Here is a 20,488-nt window from a genome sequence, read left to right on the forward strand (position 1 = left end):
ACTGGAGATTATAGAAGAATTCTGTTTTTAGGTTGAAGTATGCGTAGTTACCACATGCAAAGAGGCAGTTGGATATAACTATAAAATGATGTCAACTGAAGATAAACAGATACATGGAATTTGTCAATCTTGTAACTGAAGTACTACACCTGAGAAGGGTATCCAAGAAGAGCATATTGTTTTTTGGGTGTGTGTTTGTATATGTGCACATGTACATGTGTATTCAGGTGCAGCCAGAGACCAGTTTTGGGTGCTGTTCCTCATAAGATATCTATCTAATTTTTTGAATTACTCTTTCCTTTCTACCTGGAGCTAGGCTAAGCAGGCTGGAACCCCTCAAGGACTCCCCTTCTTTATCTCCCCATGCTATGATTACCAGCATCCATAACCATGCCTGACATTTTATCATGGGTTCTGATGATCAAACGTAGGTTCTCATGCTTGTGTTGTAAATAGTTTATCAAGTGTGCTATCTTCCCAGGCCCAGGAAAGCATATTCTGACAGCTGAGAAGAGGGCTGGGACCTAGTAGAAGTGTAACAGTATCTCAAAGGCTGCCAAAGGAAAAGAAGGATGACTAGGGTGAAGCAGTGCTCCAGAAGCCAAAGGAGAATGCATTTCAAGAAGAGTCAACAGTGTCCACACTGCTGATATACCAAAGGCAGAACCTAAAGCTGTGATTCGTTTTCTAGAGTGAATCACACTTTCTACAACCATGGCAAAGACAAGCTAACACCCTTACCTTCATTAACTCATACTGCCTGTCCAGTTTCTCTGGTACTTGGTTTACATCCACACAACCATCTGTTGCATCTAAGGCTTGTTTTTCCAGGCAAGCTCCAGAGAACTGCTCCGTTCCTGGAAGGCTAGTCTGTGGCTGTCTATCAGATGACCCCACAGAAGTCACCCAGTCCAAGAGAGCGTCGATCTTCCTTCTGTTCTCTGCCAGCTCTGTTGCTGCTTTACTCTGAAATCCAGAGGAATGCCAGTGAGAATCTTAGGCACTCCACTATGAGAGTGCTGGTTCAAACCCGAAGTGAGAGGGGAGCTCTGGGCTAAAGCAAAACCAGTGCTCTAGTCTGGGTGTAAAATCTTTTCATACAAAAGAGAATTACAATCTACTAGAATCTGTGAAAATAGTTATTAAAATAAATCCCACATTTCCTCAATAGCTTATGGTTTAAAATAACCAGAAACACCTCAACAAAACAAACAAAATGAGAAAATGTCAGGATTTAGAAGGCCCTGCCAGCTCTGGAAGGTTTCCTAGCTATGTAGGAGTGACGCACCGGAAGAGTAAAACACAGGGACAGCTGACTCCTGTCATCTTTATCTCAGCCAGACAGAGTTCGACTCTCAAGGTATACTCACTAGTTTTTCAAATATTTACTCAAACAGGCTGCTTCTTCACTTATTTTAATATTCATCTTCAGGTGGTTTACTTGCCCTTCTTGTGGTGCCTACCCTCTCTCTCATCAGTACAGAAGTCGTAGGCTGAGAAAAGGATGAGATTCAACCAGCAGTGCTGCATAAACTCACTTCAGACTTCACATTTGTTTTGTTGCAGTTTCTCTGAGTCCCACACACTCTACGCTGTAGCTACACAGCCATCTGGAGACAAAGCCTGTGACCCTGAATGACTCTATAGACAGACATTTTTAAAGACTTATTTATTTATTTTATGTATATGAGTGCTCTGTTTTAATGCACAGCAAAGGAGGGAATCGGATTCTATTATAGATGGTTGCAAACTACCATGTAGTTGTTGGGACTTGAACTCAGGACTTAAGAAAGAACAGCTATTGCTCTTAACTGCTGAGCCATCTTTCCAGCCCCATAGATATTATTCTAATGCTTATAGATCACCAATCAATATTCGGGCAAAAAAACCATATACCACCTGCTTTTCCCTTCCAATACCCCAAGCCAAAGTAGAAGCAATAGGTAGAGCTAGCCAGTTTTAATTCTGTTTTTGGTAAAATACACATTTACCAACCACTCCTGATTTAAACTCCTGGGATTTTTGGAAATGAAAAGACTGACTCACAGGTCCGCTCCTAAAGACCTCTTCTGTGACTCTAAAGACTGCCCCAATGTGGCTTTGGAAAACCAATAGCAGACCAGCTACCTTCTCTGTCTCCTGCTGTAAGGCTGACGTCACTGCTTCCTCCAGCTCCTTCTGAGCCTCCCGTGTGCGATCCTGGAGACCCTCATATTGCTCCTTTGCTTGATAAAGTTTTTCTCGAAGAGCTGTCAGCTCCTGAGGGCTCAGCTTGTTCTGGTTCTCTTCTAGGAACCCTTCAATGTCTTTGACAGCAGTGGCAAATGAGGTGGAGTGATTCTGAATGTCACCTTGCAAATCCTAGAGAACAAAGAGAAACAAAGATGACTGTCTTTATCTTTAGTCCTTCCAGTCTTCTGTAAGGATGTCATATATGTACACAAGTGCTGACATTTTGATGATAATTTACTTACGGTTTATACCAAAAGCAAAGAAACAAACAAGCATTCAGTGTTAAATAGCAAATCATTTTTACTTGGCAATGACTTGTCTTTGAAGAGAATTCTTTTTTCTTTTGTTTTTCTTTTTTCTTTTTTTTTCTTTTTTTTTTCTTTTCTAGACAGGGTTTCTCTGTAGCCCTGGCTACCCTGAAACTAGCTCTGTAGGCCAGGCTGGCCTGGAACTCACCGAGATATACCTGCCTCTGCCTCCCAGTACTGGGATTCAAGCCAGAAGGAGAAAACTGACTCTATTCAGTTGTCACTGACCTCCAAAGCATGATGTGGGACACACAAAATGGGCAAAATGGAGAGAGATGCATTTTCAATAATGATATATAAAAATAAATTTAAATGGTGAGTGGAAGAAACACGAGGATGCTATGATTCTGACAGAGTGAAGCCTGCCAGTCTTGGATGTGAGATCAGCAGTCTTCAGAGTTGTACGTGGAAAGGTTTGAGTTCTCATGATCAACTATGATCTAAAACTATTAAATAGAATTTCATTAAGTTTTTCACATTTCCTAAGTATGCTATTCTGAAATAAGTGATGGAAATTCACTCCTAGTAGGTGTGATGGTAACATTTTAACCCTAGCACTCGGGAGGTGCTCAGTCTTTGAGCTCAAAGCTAGTTTGCTAGTCTACATAGCAAATTCTACACCAACCAAGGCTCCTGTCTAAAAAGTGGGGGTAGGGGGTGGGGTGGAGTGAAGGGAGACTCAGCAGTTAAGAGCATTTCTTCTTGGTGAGGGCCTGAAGTCAATTCCCGGTATGCACATGGCAGTTCACAACCATGCATAACTGCAGATCCAGAAGACCTGACACCTCCACGGGCGCTGCACACATGTGGTCATATATATACATGCACACAGGCAACATATATAATACACCCATATACAGTAAAAAATTTTTCTTAAAATCATTTGCTCTTGCTCTAGTCAGTATGAGATGTGAAGAGCTCCTTTGTCTAGTGCATATAAGCTGTGCATGTTGCTTGCCTATTAGTCACATAGAGGGTCATCTAACGTCATGTGATTCTGGCACTCAGATGCCAAGAGTCCTTACTTCATATAACAATGGCACCAAAGGGCAAGAGGAGTGATGATTTTATTACAGTATATTGTAATAATTGTTCTAATTTTAGTTATGGATTTATCTTTAATTGTGCCTAATTTATATATTAAACTATATTGTCCATATGTTCAGGAACAATGTACATAGCTTTCGGGGTCTGAGTGGGAGGCTTGGAAAGTACCCACTCCTTTCTTTAGGGTTTAGCAGAGGGGGAGACTATTCTGGTTATCATCTCTGCTCCCTAACATGGCCTACAAATCCAGGATGATAAGAGCGACATCCTTGTCTCTGATCTCCTGTTCCACTAATCTTCCTCTTATTCTTTGCAGCCCAGCAGAAGGGGCCTCTTTTCAATCCTTGACTACATTCTGCTCAGTTCCCCTCCTACCTTAAGACTGAAGCAGCCCCTACCTGGTACACTTTCTACCTGCTACACCTTCACACACTAACCCCACTTTATACACCACTTCTCAGTTTACCTACACTCTTTGAAGTCAACTTTCTAGTATGCTTTCATATAACTTCATCTTTCTGCATGTAATGGTTAACAGATGTTCCTTTTTGTGCTAATCTGTCTACTTGTCTATCTCTCCCACCAAACTGTAAGTTCATGTCTGCTTACCACTGACATTGCCACTAAGCCCTGTAATGGGGCTTTGGTAGACACTTATTGAAGGAATGACAAGATGATTAATTCACACTGACCTTCAAGTCACTTTGGTTCTGCTGCAGAGCAGAAAGCTCTTGTTGAGAGGCCCTGCCCCGGTGCCTCTCCAGTGCCCTTTCTGCCTGTCCGACCCAGCTGCGGAGATCCTCCAGCTTCTTATGACACGTGTCTTGTTGCTTCTGCAGAGTCTATGTGAAATGCAGAGGGACCAACAAAGAATTAGCTCCACTTTACAGACACAAGTTAATGTCCTGAAATGTGAAACATGATGATTATATATCAAAGATGAAAATATTGGTGGAAAATTGGAATAGGAAAAGGCACAGAAATCATATTCCAGAAGCTCCCCTCATCTGGGCAGCCTGCTCTGTGGGTGTGCAGTTGGAGTGAGTCAGAGACAGTGGTAGTGAGTGCTCCCAGTACAGGTTTGAGTCTGGAAGCTCCTGTGGTGACTGCTGTTACCATCTTTGGAATGGACAACACTGAAGCCAAATGACAGTGGTAATGATGATAAATCTGTTTCTCTGAGAAGTTCTTCCTTTGAAACAAGAGGATTTGCTATATACATTAAGTCAGAAATGTGGAAAAGTAGAAGAATTAGAACAAAAAACCCAAAGAGTCTGGATAATTGATTAGTCAAATGAGGTTCTTAATAATTGAACTGACTTAATAAATCAAATGCCTCACAACTACAGAAGAACCATTAAGTAGAACGATTACATGGCAGGCTTGAGGAGTGTGAGTTGGCTATTTTGAGGAGAAAACTGCCCAAGAATAGGAAATGTCTCAATCTTTTGGATGTCTACACTAATACCACTAGAAAAGTAAGGCCAGAGGGGGCGGGGGATATGTTTCCATGCCTGATCCTTTTCCTATCTGTCATGTCAGTTCCATGGCACTACAGCACCTGACCGAGCAACAGTTGAGCATGATGTGTTCTCCTGATCATCCTAAAAACAGTTTCTACCAGATTGATGGCCTTCTGATGGCCTTCTGATGGCATAGTCACCTGCACTTACAAACAGGTACCCATGCTGGCCCGCACTCCCCCTTTTTATGAAAAACAGAAGGGTACTGGAAGAGAACTCCTAAGAGTTCTTCAGCTGTGAAACAGGATCTTCATGGGTTAGGATGAGTGCAGACTGAATCTGAAAAAAGCAAAGCAAACAAGTTAGCGCACACACTCAGAGCAAATACAGAGAGAGGCAGGCATTTCTGACAAGGTTAGTGCACACTGTGCAATCAATCCCATGTTCAGAATGTTCACATGCATTTCTACTACCTGCTGCAATTAAGCTCAAGGTGGCTCAGACCAGTCTGATATCCACATGATACACTACACTATATAAAGGACTAGGTAAGAGCATTGCACAAGTTCAGGCATGGAGAGCAACCTGAAATATTTCATCAGGATTTATGTCCCTTTCGAAATAGTTGAAATAATGAGACAGTAGCAGGGGTGGAAGACATGGACTAACTTAGTTTTCTTTAAGTTTGGCTCAAAAGCTGAACTATACTTTGCATAATACAGGAGGCCTAAAGACAGATTTTCTGGGCACCACAACAATCACTTGCTGTATACCAATGTAGTCAATGGCAGAGATGACAAAAACATTACTAAAGACAGCCTATGTCTATGATGTTACTAGAAACTGAATTACGTTGAATTTAAGTTTTACAACATGAGACTTATGGTAAGAATCAGTATGATATATATATATATGAAAAGAAACATCAACCCTGCTTTTGTACATTGTCTTCCACTGTAGAAAACTGGGCACATCACATGTAGAAAAGTGCAAGAAAATAAAAACTTAAGTATCCCCAAAACAGAGGCAGCATATGGTGGTTCTTATGCCTTTAATTGAACCATGTGGGCAGAGGCAGGGGGATCTCTGTGAGCTCAAGGCCAACCTGGTCTATACAGAGTGAGCCTGCACTGTGTAGTGAGACACTGTCTGAAAAACAAAACAACAAAAAAAAAAAATAACTAAAACAGTATTATTGAGATTAAATTTTTGTCAGCTGTTTGTAGACTGTCAGAGAATCTTATTATGAGTTACTTTAAAAGCCTTTTAATAAACCTGACTTTTCAGAGCCATTTTTATCAGTGTTCAGAGTACCTAGGTGCTCTTCACAGGCTCAGATGAATGCTTGGAAAGCAGCAGGAAGCAGGGCCAGCTACACTTCTTACATGAAAACAGGACATAGTAAGAACAGAGTCTCACTAAAACAAAAATATTTGTACATGCAATTCACACACAAACATATACATTCTCTCATATACATAAAACAAGAGAAAGAGCTAGAAAGAACAGTTCTCGGGTTGGGGATTTAGCTCAAGGGCTTGCCTAGGAAGCGCAAGGCCCTGGGTTTGGTCCCCAGCTCCGAAAAAAAGAACCAAAAAAAAAAAAAAAAGAACAGTTCTCTCAGACCAGATCACATTGGCCTGTGCGACATAAAATTTTGAAGTTGGTAAAGCCAGGTTCCTGGAATCATGATAGTTGGAGGCAGGCCAGAAAACCCCCAGAAGATACCCCAAAAGACAAACTGAGCTCAGTTGCTGGTTCAGTCTGACCTTGACCTGAACTTCTTGCTGGACTTGCTGGAGATGGCCCTGCACCACATCCTTCTGAGCTGCAGTGTGTTCCACAAGGCCCTGGAAAGACGTCTGTAATTCACTCAGAAACTGCAGCATTTGCTGATTCTGCTGAAGAGACAAGCCCTGTGGGTGCTCAGAAATAAAGAGCTGAGTATCCAAAGCCAGGGCATCCAGCTGAGACTTCCTTTCGGCTACAGACTTTTTCATATCCTAAGGCAAATGGGGAGAGAAAAAACAAACACCTTTTATTCTCTAGACACAGAAAAGCTACTGGTTTTGAGAATTAAAATTAATATCCTATATTTTATAATTGGTTACACACAGGAGCAATGTCAAGTCTCATTTTTTGCTTTTTGCAAATTCCTCAAACACAGCTCTAATTAAAAGTATGCTTCCATTACTGGACCTGGCTTGACAGCACAGTAAGCTTTCTCTTTTTTTTTGTACTGACAGCTATTCTATTGCTAACTCAAATTTTATGACTTAATTTTTTCATACTTATTTATTTTGGTAGAGCTGGGACCTGAGTCCTTGTGTACAGTGGGCAGCCACTTTTCCACTGAGCTGCACCCTGGCTCTTCTGGATTGTTCAAGAGAATTATTATGCTGTTCAGATTGGCCTTGGACTCATTTTATAGCCCAGAAAGGCCTTGAATTTGTGATTCTTTCAGCTCAGCCTCCCAAGTAGCTGAAATTTGAGGCCAATGCCACCAATCCTGACATAATTAAAACAATTTTTTTTAGAAAATACAGCATTAATTTCTGATCCAAGACTCGAGAGATGGCTCAGCATTTAAGAGCACCGGATGCTTTTCCAGAGGACCCAGGCTCAATTCCAGCATGGACATGGTAGTAACTCTAGTTCTAGGAGATCCAGTGCCCTCTCTTCCGGCCTTAGTGAGCACAACAAGCACATAGTGACAGACACAAAGAAGGCAAAACAACCTGCAGGTAGGCTTAAGCATCCAGTAAGTAATTGGTAGGGCAATACTGAGGAAACAGGAAACTTACTTTGATTCACCAAGAAACAATTTTTTATTTTTAGGTGGCTGGAGAGATGGATCAGTGGTTCAGAGCACTGACTGTCTCCCAGAGGACACTGAGCACCTTAACAACATCTGTAACTCTAGTTCCAAGTTCTAGACTCCCTGCTTTGGTCTCAGTGGGGACCTGCATGTATGTGGCACACATACATATACTCAGGTATGAAAAAAATTTCAAAAACTCTTTGGAAAAAAAAGATTCTTTTTTTTTTTTTTGGTTCTTTTTTTTCGGAGCTGGGGACCGAACCCAGGGCCTTGCGCTTCCTAGGCAAGCGCTCTACCACTGAGCTAAATCCCCAGCCCCGAAAAAAAAGATTCTTTTACCTTGTTGCTTTTGTTTTTGTTTTTCAAGACAAGATTTCTCTGGCTATCCTGGAACTCACTTTGTAGACCAGGCTGGCCTCAGACTCATAGACATGCACCTGCCTCTGTCTCCCAAGTGCTGGGATTAAAGGTGTGGGCCACCACCACTTGGTGACTTATTCACTTTTATGTGTATCATAATGTGTGAGTCAGTTAGTTTGGAACTTATTAAGAAGAAAAGCCTCTCTCTAGATCAGGTTGTTTAGAAGTGTGACCTCCTGGCTTGGGTTCCAATGCACCATCCAGCCTACAGAAAAACTTTGCCTTCTTATACTCTAGGTCAACAATGAAAAGCTCTCCACAAATTGTGCAAGACTGGATACCAGGGAAAAGAGAAATAAGAGACAGGCCCTAGCTTCTCAGTATAAAATAGATATAAAATTGGTAATATAAAGCCTACTTTGGGCTCTCAGAGAATAATTTCAAGGAGAAATAGCCACAGGTTCCTGACCTCTAGGAGTATAATAATCTTAAAAATGAAACATAACTCATCTGATTTCTGAAAGGGAGACTTGGACTTTCTAAGAAAGGTTAAGTATACAGACGAATTTGGCAATAAGGACAATGGTGGGAATGGGTGGAGAGCTTACCTCATATCCCTGGAGAGTGGGACTCAGGCTGTCAGCATCAGTTTGAGTGTCACATCCCTTGCTATGCAGAGTAAGACTGGCTCTGTCAACCCAGGCTTTCAGATCTTGAAGTTTGCCTTCTAGCTCCTTGTGCCAATTTAACACTGTGGTCTAGGAAATAAACAGCAAGTCAGACTATACCTCTCCAGCTCTACCCAGGCTTTGTGAGAGTCTTTAGGAATAAAAACAAGCCAGGTACTGGGCTGGAGAAATGCCTGGGTGGTTAAGAGCATTTGCTGCTCTTACAAAGTGCCTGAATTCAGTTCCAAGAGCCCACACCAAGCAACCCACAAACATACTGTAACTCAAGTACCAGGGGATCCAGTACCTTCCCTCTAGCCTCTGCGGGCACCCGCACTCACATGCACATAGCCCTCAGTATACGTATGCATAATTAAAAATAAATCTTCAAAAACAAACTCTCAAAAAAAAAAAACAAACAAAAAAACCAAAACCAAAAACAATACCCCCAAGCCCACAACAGCACCTTTTTCACTTCCACTGCATTGTGCAGATGGAGGGATCTGGAGCTCCAGGAGTCACGAACAGAGCCTAGAGACTTCTGAAGATTCTTGGCATCCTTCTCTAACGCCTTCAACAGCTGAGCAGGAACTTCTTGTGGCTGACTGATAACAATCTGATCCACACATTCCAATTCCTGACTTACCACGGTAGACAGATCTTTTAATTCCCTGTCTAATACCTGAGGGGAGAGAGTAAAGTTACCCCCAAATCAGGAGAAGTACCATGCCTGGGGATCTGTGGAAGAGCATGTGCCTACCTTTGTTGGAGCCAAAATTCAATCCCCAGTGCAGAGTAGCATTTTTTAAGATTTATTTATTTATTATATATAAGTACATTGTAGCTGTCTTTAGACACATCAGAAGAGGGCATTTGATCTCATTACAGATGGTGGGATGCTTGCTGGGATTTGAATGCAGGACCTTTGGAAGAGTAAGTGCTCTTAACCACTAAGTCATCTCTCTAGCCCCAGACTAGCAATTTTACCTTCTGGGTATCAACTGGGTACACATGTGTAGATGAGGTGTCACATCTACATAGGACTTAAAAGATGGTTTTTATGTAGGCTCCTCAGTTTAATCACTAATCAACTGACATCCCTCAGCATTGAACAACATGGATTGCTTTGTCTGAGCCACCAAACAGAAATAGGAGAGTGGTTAGGCCTTAGATTCAGGTTTCTAACTTAGTGTAATACTCTGTCCTTGACTCCTCTCTAAGACCATCAATTTTCCTTTTCCCAGGCAGCTAACATATAGAATTAATGTGCTTCAAGGGAAAATAACCAAAAAGACGACTCTTTCCATCCAAATTCTAAGGGGAAAGAACCAAAAAATATAAAAATACCTGAAAGCAGTCTCCCCCTCAGCTGTTCCATCAATAATAGTCTTACTTCCCAACAGAGAGGCCAGCAGTGGGTGGTGGGAGAGTGAAACAGTGTTTTGAGGCATAGCCTCACTACCCTGTTAGCTACCTACTCACACTGCACACTGGACATTGAAAAACAAGGCAAACTTCTGCAGGCTCCATTGCCTCATTTTCACCTTCGGTTTCAATGAGCAGCTTGTTTCCCTTTCAAGGCTGCCTTTGATCCTTTCTAATGTTCTCAAGAGCCTGCTTCTATTACCAATTTCTCCTCCCTTACCTTCTCCAAAATCCACCAAAAACTTTTCTTAGTCATACTATGTCCTACCTCTTTTCCGCCTGCAACACAAACACTTCAGTAATCACCTGTCATCTCATTTAAAATCTTACACTCCATGGAAACCGTTTGTTTTTTTAACTAAGGTCACCTATGAATTAGTCTTCCCTGGACTCAGTATCTCAGCCCTCTGTTCTTCCTAGAGGCCTTTCTTTCAGTTTCTTGGAGTTCTTTGGACAACTGAAATAGGACTAGGAATATGGCTCAGTAGGTAAGAGCACTTGGTTGAGGAAGCATGAAGACCTGAGTTCAAATCCTATAGTCCCACATAGAAAGCTGGGCATGGCCATGAACACATTGCAACCCTAGTGTTGCAGAGAGAGATGGAGAACAAGAAGATTGCTGGGGTTTGTTGGTTGGCATCCTAGTTCCAAGTTCAGTGAAAGACCTTTCCGAAGGGTATAAGATGAAGGGTGATAGAGCAGGACAAGGAAATACATCTCTGGCCCACTTGTGAGTGCACTCAGATATACACAACCACATGTACATCTACACACATACAAAAGAAAAAGAAAAAAAAAGCCCACTAAAACCAACCACCCCACCTAAGTATAGGTGGTTTTACTTCTGAAATTGTGAGTTTTTTGGTTACACACACACACACACACACACACACACACACACACACGCATGAACACCTGGAGTGTCATCTTCAGGAGTTCTATTTACCTCCTTTGAATCAAGGTCTTTCATTGATCTGGAACCCACCATTTAGGATAGCAGCCTAGTGAGCTGCTATAGGAATCCTCTTATTTCTGCCTCCCCTAGGCTGGGATTACAAATGTATCCCAATGTACCTGGCTTTTGTTTTGGCAAGACACAGTTTCACTGTGTAGGCCTGCTGGCCTGGAACTCACTAGGTAGACCACACTGGCCTCACCTTGTGGTCATCCTTCTGCCTTTCTTAGTAAAAGGATTACAGGCAAATAAATTCTCATACCCAGCTACAAATGTAAGTAACACACTTCCGATTTTCTCAGCAGGAAAGCACAAGCATTATAGGGCTGGATAGATAGCTCAGCAGGCAAGAGCACTTACTGCTCCTAGCACCAATGTTGGGCAACTTACAACTACCTGTGTTAACTCTAGCTATGGCCTCCATTGGTACCTACAATCACATGCACACACTCACACATACACATATATACATACACATACATAATAGCAAATTTTATTTACCTCATACTGATGGAGTGTCCTTAGATCTCTGTTCTAGAGAGTTTCAATTATACTTTTTCAATATTATTATTAATGTTATAGTCTTTTAAATGGTGCTATTTATTTATTGATTGATTGATTGAGTTTGCATGCACTACAGTGCAAACACAGTGTGGAGGTCAGAGAACAACATGCAGAAATTCCTTCTCTCCTACTACACAGGTCCACAGGTCCTAGAGATTGTTAAACTCAGGTCTATAGGCTTGACAGCAAGTACTTTTATCCATTAAGATGTTTCACTGACACAAATTGCCTAAAAAGTTGCCTATAAGCCTACATGCAGAGATGGGTCTGATAAATATAGACTTCACTGAGGGGATGGGGTTGGGCCCAACACTTGGGAAATCATTTCCATTATCACCATTAGGTCTTTGATTTCCATGGGTGGGTGGGACAAATCATGGAAGGTCAAATGAAAATGAAGCCCATGAGTTAATCACCTTCATCTAATCCTATGACTTCTGAAAAGAACCCTTGCCTTCAACTGTGTCTTTCTATAGAGTCTAAGCAGATGTTCTCTTCAGAAGACAACCTTTAGTCTTCTAGAAGTAGGAGATAAACATGTGTAACGGCTATGCTACTGAAACAAGCTGGCAATCTGTATGTCTGCTTGCTTCTTATACTTTAACCAACTGTTTGCATACGATCTGATTTCCGGTGTTACCATAAAGAGGCTTGAAGGACTCATGCAATGTAACGTCACCTACTGAGGTCTAGGAGCTAGCATTCTCAGGTGAGCTAAAAGTAGACCTTTTAGAAAATTTAATATCTTATTATTAATATTTGTGTGTGTGTGTGTGTGTGTGTGTGTGTGTGAAGGCCTTGCAGTACTGGGATTAAAGGTATGTATTGCCATGCCCAGCTTACTTCAAATTTCTTCGCACTGCTTTTGAACTTAACTTCATTAAATCAAAGGTCATATAGGTAGCACATGTCTATCCAATGTATATTCAAATATGATTCTTAAAAATCTTACCTTTTCTAGCCCAGTATATCCTACAAATACCTAACAGGAGTTGAAGATTTTCTTTCAATGGGAGAGAGTGAAAGGCAGGTTCTTATAAACCTTGAAATCTTCAGGGTAGCTAGTTAGAGGCCACCATCTGGAAGCCAGTGGGCATGGAGGAATGTTTGGGTACATACCTTGGCCTGACCCAGCAGATCTTGCAGCTCTGCCACACTAAGTTCCAAAGGTTGAATCTGTTTGGTTCTCATTTCAATGTCCCGTAACAGGGACAGATAGGAGACCAATTTCTCATCATGTTCTAAACAAAGTCTCCGGGTAAACACATTCTGTCAAACCAAAGTAAAATTCATGAAGTTCTGTTGTTTTCCTTAAAGTCAGCTTTTAAAATAGAAGCAATTTTTACTACACATAAGACAGGATGAAATACGTTCTGCCTGAGCCATTTCTAAGCAATAGACAAAATCATTTTATTGACTTCCTCAGGATGCTTATAATTATCAATAAATATCACTTAAAAACACTTCTAAAAGCCATTCTGATTTCAAGTAACATCACTTTAATATTTCAAATTAGTTCAGTGTTTTTAATTTTAGAACTCTCAGACTAGAGATAGATCTCAGCAGTATATGATTACATAGGAAGTCCTGAGTTCAATGCTAGAATTACAAAAATAAAAACAGTGAACAAAAACTCTGGCAATATTTAGAGACATTCACAGGCAATGCCTAATTTTCCAACAACTATATTATGGATAAGTGAACTAATAACTTAAGAGAATTAGCTGACACACAAAATAAATATCTATGTATATATGTGTGTGACTTTTGTATCCAGTTAAGAGTTAGAGCGTAAGCTAGGGTTGAGGATATATAGCTCAGTCGTAGTAGAGCACTTGTTCAGGAAGCATTAAAAAAAAATCATAGCATTAAAGCTATTTATATCTTTTGTTTGTTTGTTTGTTTGTTTGTTTGTTTTGAAACATGGTCTCTCTCTGTATCCATGGCTGTCTGTAGACCAGGCTGGCCTTAAACTCAGGAATCCACGTGACTCTACCTCCTGAGTGCTAACACTACTTATAGTTTGGAAACTAGTATCCTCTGGCAAACTAAAAGCAGACCTTATTATTTTTCTTTTTTAAATGGATTTATTTCTTATTATTATTAGGGTGTGTGTGTGTAAAAACCAACTACTAAGCCTGTGTGTGTGTGTGTGTCTGTGTGTGTGTGTGTGTGTGTGTGTGTGTGTGTGTGTGTGTGTAAAAACCAACTACTAAGCCAGAGAAATGATGGTGTGTGTCTTTAATCCCAGAATGGGAGGCAAGAGGATTGCCACAAATTGGAGGCCTCCCTGAGGATACATAGTGAGCATCAGGCCAGCTGGGGTCACATAGTTAAACACTGTTTGAAAACCAAATCAAAAGTAACCAAACAAAAATAGCCCCCAAACTCTAATAAAACGGAACCCAACACATTGGGATACTTGCCTGAGTTGCTCTGCAAGGTGCTGGCTTTACACCCTCACTCCCCTTCCCACTAGGTGTAGCCATGCAGGAGGCTCGCTCATCTCCAGGGAGCTCTTTGTGCTTCTCCTTAGGTATCTGCTCATCCACCTTCAATGGAGAACATGGCAGGGACAGTGGCATCTCCTCCCTCATTTCGGGAGTGGTGGCAATAATGACTGTGTCATGCTGCTTTGTATTCTCACTCTGTGCTGTCCCTGCGGGCAGTTTCTCCGGAAGAAGAGATGCCAAGGTTCTGGGTCCTCTTTGAGCCACTCTGTCCTTAGAGGACCCTCTGTGACCTTCTGCGTCTCTAACTAGGGGATTTACCACTTCTAGAAATTTTACTTCCTGGGTTGTTGTTATTTTTGATTTCTGATGTCCACTAAACTCACGATCTGCTCTGCTATCCTCATGAAGAGCCTTTATATCTGAGGAATCTAGATAACCGAGTCCTTCCGTGTCTAGAGTGGAAACTGTGCTTTCTTTCAGTTTATGGGCTCTTGTTGAGTCCATAGGTATTTCTTGAAGTAACTTTTCTTTATAATTTTTGGATGGGAAAATCCTATCTTTGGTCTCTGCAGTCTTAGATGTAATACTCAGGTCTTGTTCATCAGTAGTCTCCTGTCTTGTGGTAATTTGGGCAGCCATGGGACCTTTGGAAATGCAGGGCATGTCAGAAATATGGGATTCTCCATCTGATTCCTGGGAGTTCAGTCTTTCAGGTCTTGGAATCTCAGAAGAGAATGGTTCCTTCTGGACAATACTAGCAGTTTCTTGAGATAACTTTTCTCTTTGTTTTAAAATCGAGCAGAGGTTGACAGTTTTCGTTTCCCCTTCGCTGAAGAACATCAAAGCATTTTGATTTTCTAGGGAAGCATCTTTGAATGTCATCTGGGAAGGGAAGCCTTCGGTTTTACAAACAAGAGAAAAGTCCTTTTCTCTACCACCTTCTTTTCCCCTGTCATTTCCAATTGTCTTCATAGGCTGGCTCTTTACAAAGGAGCCATGTTCGTCACCAATTGTAACTTCCTGGTCCAACTCTTCCTCAGAAGGACCTGCTGCCACTTTGTTTGTTTGGACTCTTTCCTCTCCACCCGTCTCTCTCCTTCCTCTCCTACCAACTTCCACATTCGCTGCCTGCACACTCGACAGTTTGCCTGCTGGTTCATGCTTAGATTCTTGTCCTTTCGAACCCACTCTCCCTGGACAGTCTCTTGCTTCTCCAGCATCCAGGCCTGGGGTTGACCGCTTTACGTGAGGAGTCATCTTCATTCGTGCTACTGCTTCCTCCTGCTCTACCTCTGGACTCCTGGCTTCCTCTATGAGTTTCAAATCAGAAGATCCTGAGCAGGGATGCGTCACCAAAACTTGGTGTGTAGATTCACCCTCAAGACCACCAGGACTTACGATGCTGGCAGATACTTCATTGTCTGAAGAAGCCTTCTCCTCGTCTTGACGCTGGCCTTCCATCTCTACTGAAATCTTCTTGCCCTTTCCTACCTTTACCCCATAAGAAACCCTTACGTTAGCCTTTTCTTGAGCACACTGACTTCCAACTTGTAACACTCCCTCATGTTTCTCTTTATCATAACTCTCCCTGGTGGCCTTCCTAAACTCATTTCTTAGAAATTCACCCTTTAATTCACATACTCCAGTCCCACCTTGCTTTCCTAAGGTATCTGCTTGGATCATAGTTGCCAGTTCAGGGCTAATCAACCTTTTCTCAACAGCATCATTTAAAGTCACTCTTTGATCATTATATATATCAATAATTCCTCCAGTTAACACTTGATGGGATGCAATAATCCTGGCCATGTTTTCATCTATGAGTTTCTGTTCTAAAGCTGATGCCAATGTCACTCTTTTTCCTGTGGCCATATCTATGATTCCACCAGTGTTCGCCTGAGCTTCCAAAACCTTTAACATAGACCCAAAGTCTACTTTTCCACGCTGAATTGCTTCAGATGGTGTTAGCACTTTGTTGCTCATCTCATCTTTAATATCAGAGAGTGGAATTACTTCGAGATATCTCCATCCAGATTCAATGTCAATCCTACATTTCTTTACCAATTCTGAGTAGGGAATTGTTGTGCAGCTCTCAGGATCTATAACCCCATGTATCACTCTCGAAGGCAATGCTGTTTTATTAGCTAAGGATTCTTCTTTGTTAGCTTTTACCGAGGTCAATTTCTGGCCATAAATGAGATCCCCCAAGTTTTCACTAAAGTCCAGAATCTCTTGGATTTCTCTTTTCAAGTCTGGAGAAACAAGATCTAATTTTATGGCTTCTGAGAAGGAAAGAGCTTCCTTTGTTTGAGGATGAAAAAATTGATGGTGGTTAAAGTTCTCAACTTTTCTGAGCTGCCTGGCTACATCTTCACCAATCATGCCATGTTTAAAGGCATTATCAACAGAGAGTCTCAAGCCAGATATATGATGAATGATACCACCATCAAGTACTTGCTTAGTCAACTGATAAATAGCTTCTTCTCTCTCTATAAGACCTCTATCAATGGACTGCAAGACTGTTAATGGTGCTTTACTTTCAGGGTCCAGAAGTCCTGTTGTTTCCATCTGTAGCCCAATTAATCTCTCTTTAACCGCCTTTTCAGCACCTCTGCCTTTGGTAGCCTTTTCCAGATTGATAAGTTCTGTCTGGTCAGTAGTGTCTACCAAACCAAGATTTGAGGCCAAAGTTACTGAAAGCCTTTTGCCTCGTTTCAGGTCAACAATTCCACCAGTTATCACCTGTCCCTCTAAAATTCTTGTGGCTGTCTCCTTGTCAAGAAGTCCAGCTGCTACAGCCTCCTGTACAGAGCACAGTGAGTGGGTCCTAGGGTCTAAGATACCACTTATAGCTTTGTCTGACATAAGGACATTACATAATAATTTCTCGTCCATTAGACCTTCGTCAATGACTTCTTCAGTTGTCAAAGATTCACATGTCTGGGAGTCGAAGAAGCCCCGAAACATGTTCAATTTCCCCATAAGTTTCACAGCAGTATGGCTAGACACAAGGCCTTGGGCTATTGCTTCATTTAGTAAGAGTTTCTGACCTGTTTCTTCATGAAAGATACCACCATCCTGTAGCTGTGCAGATAATGTACTTAAGGTAGCATCTTCAAAAGGAGAACTACACAACAAGGAAGGCTCATCACCATTATCTTCTGTATCAGCCTTTTCTAAAACCACCATCTGACCATCTGGAACACTCTGTCCTTCTTGGCTTTGTTTGTGGCTACCCTTAACCAAAAGTGTTTCATTTAACTCTTTCTCATCGTATTCTGACTTAAATTCTGATTTCAAACTTACAGAAGCATCTACCTGAAATTGTGAAGTTTTATTTTGAGACTTTGTGAGTGGTATTCCAGTTTCACTTGGAATATGGTCAGCTTTGACAGTCTTCACTTGTTCTTTGTGACGTGTAAATGAAGACTTTGTGGGAGCTTGGCATTTTGACTTCTCAGTAGAAAGGTCCTTGTCAAGCACCAAGGACATATCTTCAGATCCCTCAGGACATTCTACAAGGAGGGGATCACTGCTGACATTTTCCTCGCTAAACATTTCTGTTTGCTCTTCCTTTCTACTTCCTAACAATGGACTTTGTAGCTCTAATTTGACTTTATTGATGACCTTCAAACTGCCAACATTTTCAGTAATGGCTCCTTGTTCTCCCACAAACAGCTCCCTTTCAGGACTCTCTGCAGAAGAGCACTCTCTTCCTATGACAGACCTCTCACCTTTTGCTTGAGTACAGTTTTCCTGACTGGGATAGCCCTTGCTCTGAGAAGGAAACTGGGATTCACAGGGCTTCCTAGCACTGGAAATTTGGGAGATAGTCCCAGGATCCAATTCTTGTAAATCCTTAGAAGTGTCGAGTCTTTGAGGCTGAATTTCAAATACTTCTGGAAGACCTACTTGATATTCATCTCTGGATGTTAGCATCTCCACCAGCTCTTGATCCAGTAGAAGCAGCCTCTGTCCAGTGTGTGCATTAATGTAGCTGTGAGTCATCAGCTGAAACAGCAGCTTCTCTTCACGGCTGGTTCTTCCCTCTCTTTGGCACGACAGAGGTGGTTTCCCAGCAGCAACGCCTACTTTGCTTTGCTCTGCAGAGTCTGCTAGTTGTATGTGGGGCCTCATGTCAGGGATACAGACTGACCTTAAGTTATTGGCAAGATCTTTATCTAGGATACCACTCTCTGTTGCTTTTTCCCAGGACCAAACCTCTGTGATTGTTGGTAGAAAAAGAGCCTCAATTTGCTGTCGGTTATGGAGGATTTTATGTGCTAATTCATTAGACACAATACCTTGTTCTAGAGCATCTGTAATTGGGAGGATCTCTCCAGATTCAGGCAACAGTAACCCCATAAATGACCAGAGGGATTCCAGAATTACAAGAGCAATCTTAGCAGCTACTAGATTATTGGTCACTGCTTCGTCAATAGTCATTCTTTCTCCTGTGGCGGTGTCAATGATGCCTCCTGTCTGAAGCTGCCTTATAAGAATAGCACAGGCCATATCTTGGTCAATCAAATTATGTCTCACAGCCTCTTCCACTGTAAGTCTGTGTCCTGTTCTTGGATCCACTATGCCACCAGCAAACAGCTGAGCTTCCAGTAACCGGACAGTGACCTGCCTATCTATCAGCCCTTCCTGAACAGCACGGAAAATGCTAACTTTCCCACCTGATTTCAAGCTAACCATTCCCCCTGCCAACTGCTTGACAGGCAACAATTTTAACCCTGACTCTTGATGGCTGATACATCGCTGCATCAGTTCCAGCAAGCCAACTTTTTCGGCTGTGTTGGGGTCTATCAAATTCTTGGATGTTCTCAGGTGAGACTGTAATTCTGAATGAAGCCATGATGCAATGAAGCCTTGATGAAAAGCTTCTTCCAGATTAATATAGTTCTCACTTGGTGGGAGACTGAAACCTCCAGTTGCCAGGTGAACTTCTAAGACTTTCAGTCCAAATCTCTCACTGACTATTTTCTTTTCAATTGCTTCCACCACAGAAAGGGAGCCTTGGGTCCCTGTAAGACTACTTATTAAAGACAGAGAATCCCTTAGTCCTAGGAGGTGTTGGTACATTGGAAGGCTAATGAGATTTCTGGTGAGGCCCTCTTCCAAAGAGAGCTTTTCACTGTTCTCAGGAGCAATGAGGCCAGACATGATAACCTGGGATTCCAGGAGCACAAGGCCTGTGTCTTGGTCAATGAGGCCCTTTTGCATGGCTCTGAAGATGGGGAATATCTCCACTGTGCCTAGGTCAATCACCCCAGCAACTGCTCTGCAACCCTAAAAGAAAGAATTAAAACAAAAATTGAATCAGAATCAATGATAAAAAGTATAAGTGTTGAAAGAGAACCAGAGTAGATGAAATTCTGATCACAAGAAAAACCTACCCGGAGTAAGCCCCGACCTGTATGAAATATCAAAATGCAAGCCAGACCATTCATGCTAGGAAGTAATTTTTCTAAACTGCCAAATGTTTAACAGAGCCAGAAGTTCACAGATTGCTTAAAGGACGACAGGCAGCAGTAAGCATATCTGAGTAACACGCTTTATTTACAAAGAAGCACGCAGTGGAAAGAGAATAGCTTCTTAGAAAACAATCGTCTTATTTATTTATTCATTTATTATCTATCTATCTATCTATCTATCTATCTATCTATCTATCTATCTATCTACCTATCTATCTACCTACCTACCTACCTACCTACCGTATAGGGTGTGTGTGTGTATGCATGCATGTAGGCATTTAAGAGACACAGCACTCATGTGTAAATCAGAGGACAACTAGTGGGAATTCGGTCTGTCCTTCCATCATGTGGGCCTGGTAGTATTTTTACTTGTTGAGCCACACTGCTTGTCTTAGACGGCTAAAAGATTTTGTTTTTTTACTTTTTAAAATTGTGTGTATGGGTGCAGATGAGTGCAGGTGTCCTACGAGCCCAAAGGTCTATTAGTCAAGCAATGTGTGCTTGAGAATTAACTCTCTAGGAGGCCCATGCTAGGAAGACCTGAAAGAGCAAGTCAAGGGTGAAACAGATTGTGAAAACCACGAGAGTCACTGCTTCCAGTCCAGGCTAAAATAGGTGATGTAAGAGCTATGATGACTTAGAATATTGAGGGCTGACATAGAATCTTCACAATGATCCTTTAAAAGATTAATCTCAGTTTGCATGTAAGAACATG

The 20,488-nt window shown here is 41.7% G+C and overlaps 1 protein-coding gene across 21 annotated transcripts in view; it reads right to left on the reverse strand.

Moving 5' to 3' along the window:
• The window catches only part of Macf1 (microtubule-actin crosslinking factor 1), a 325,822-nt gene that overhangs the window by 103,952 nt on the left and 201,382 nt on the right, over positions 1 to 20,488 (reverse strand). For 17 of the 21 annotated variants that reach the window (NM_001135758.3, XM_087549950.1, XM_087549961.1 and 14 more), the window contains 8 exon segments: positions 742 to 966; positions 2,128 to 2,361; positions 4,280 to 4,429; positions 6,820 to 7,053; positions 8,840 to 8,989; positions 9,366 to 9,581; positions 12,963 to 13,112; positions 14,270 to 19,588. In NM_001135758.3, the coding sequence (NP_001129230.2) occupies positions 742 to 966; positions 2,128 to 2,361; positions 4,280 to 4,429; positions 6,820 to 7,053; positions 8,840 to 8,989; positions 9,366 to 9,581; positions 12,963 to 13,112; positions 14,270 to 19,588 (6,678 nt within the window). 21 annotated transcript variants of the gene reach the window in all.

This window comes from Rattus norvegicus, chromosome 5, assembly GCF_021556685.1.
Source record: "Rattus norvegicus strain SHRSP/BbbUtx chromosome 5, alternate assembly SHRSP_T2T, whole genome shotgun sequence".
In the NCBI taxonomy this organism is placed as follows: Eukaryota; Metazoa; Chordata; class Mammalia; order Rodentia; family Muridae; genus Rattus; species Rattus norvegicus.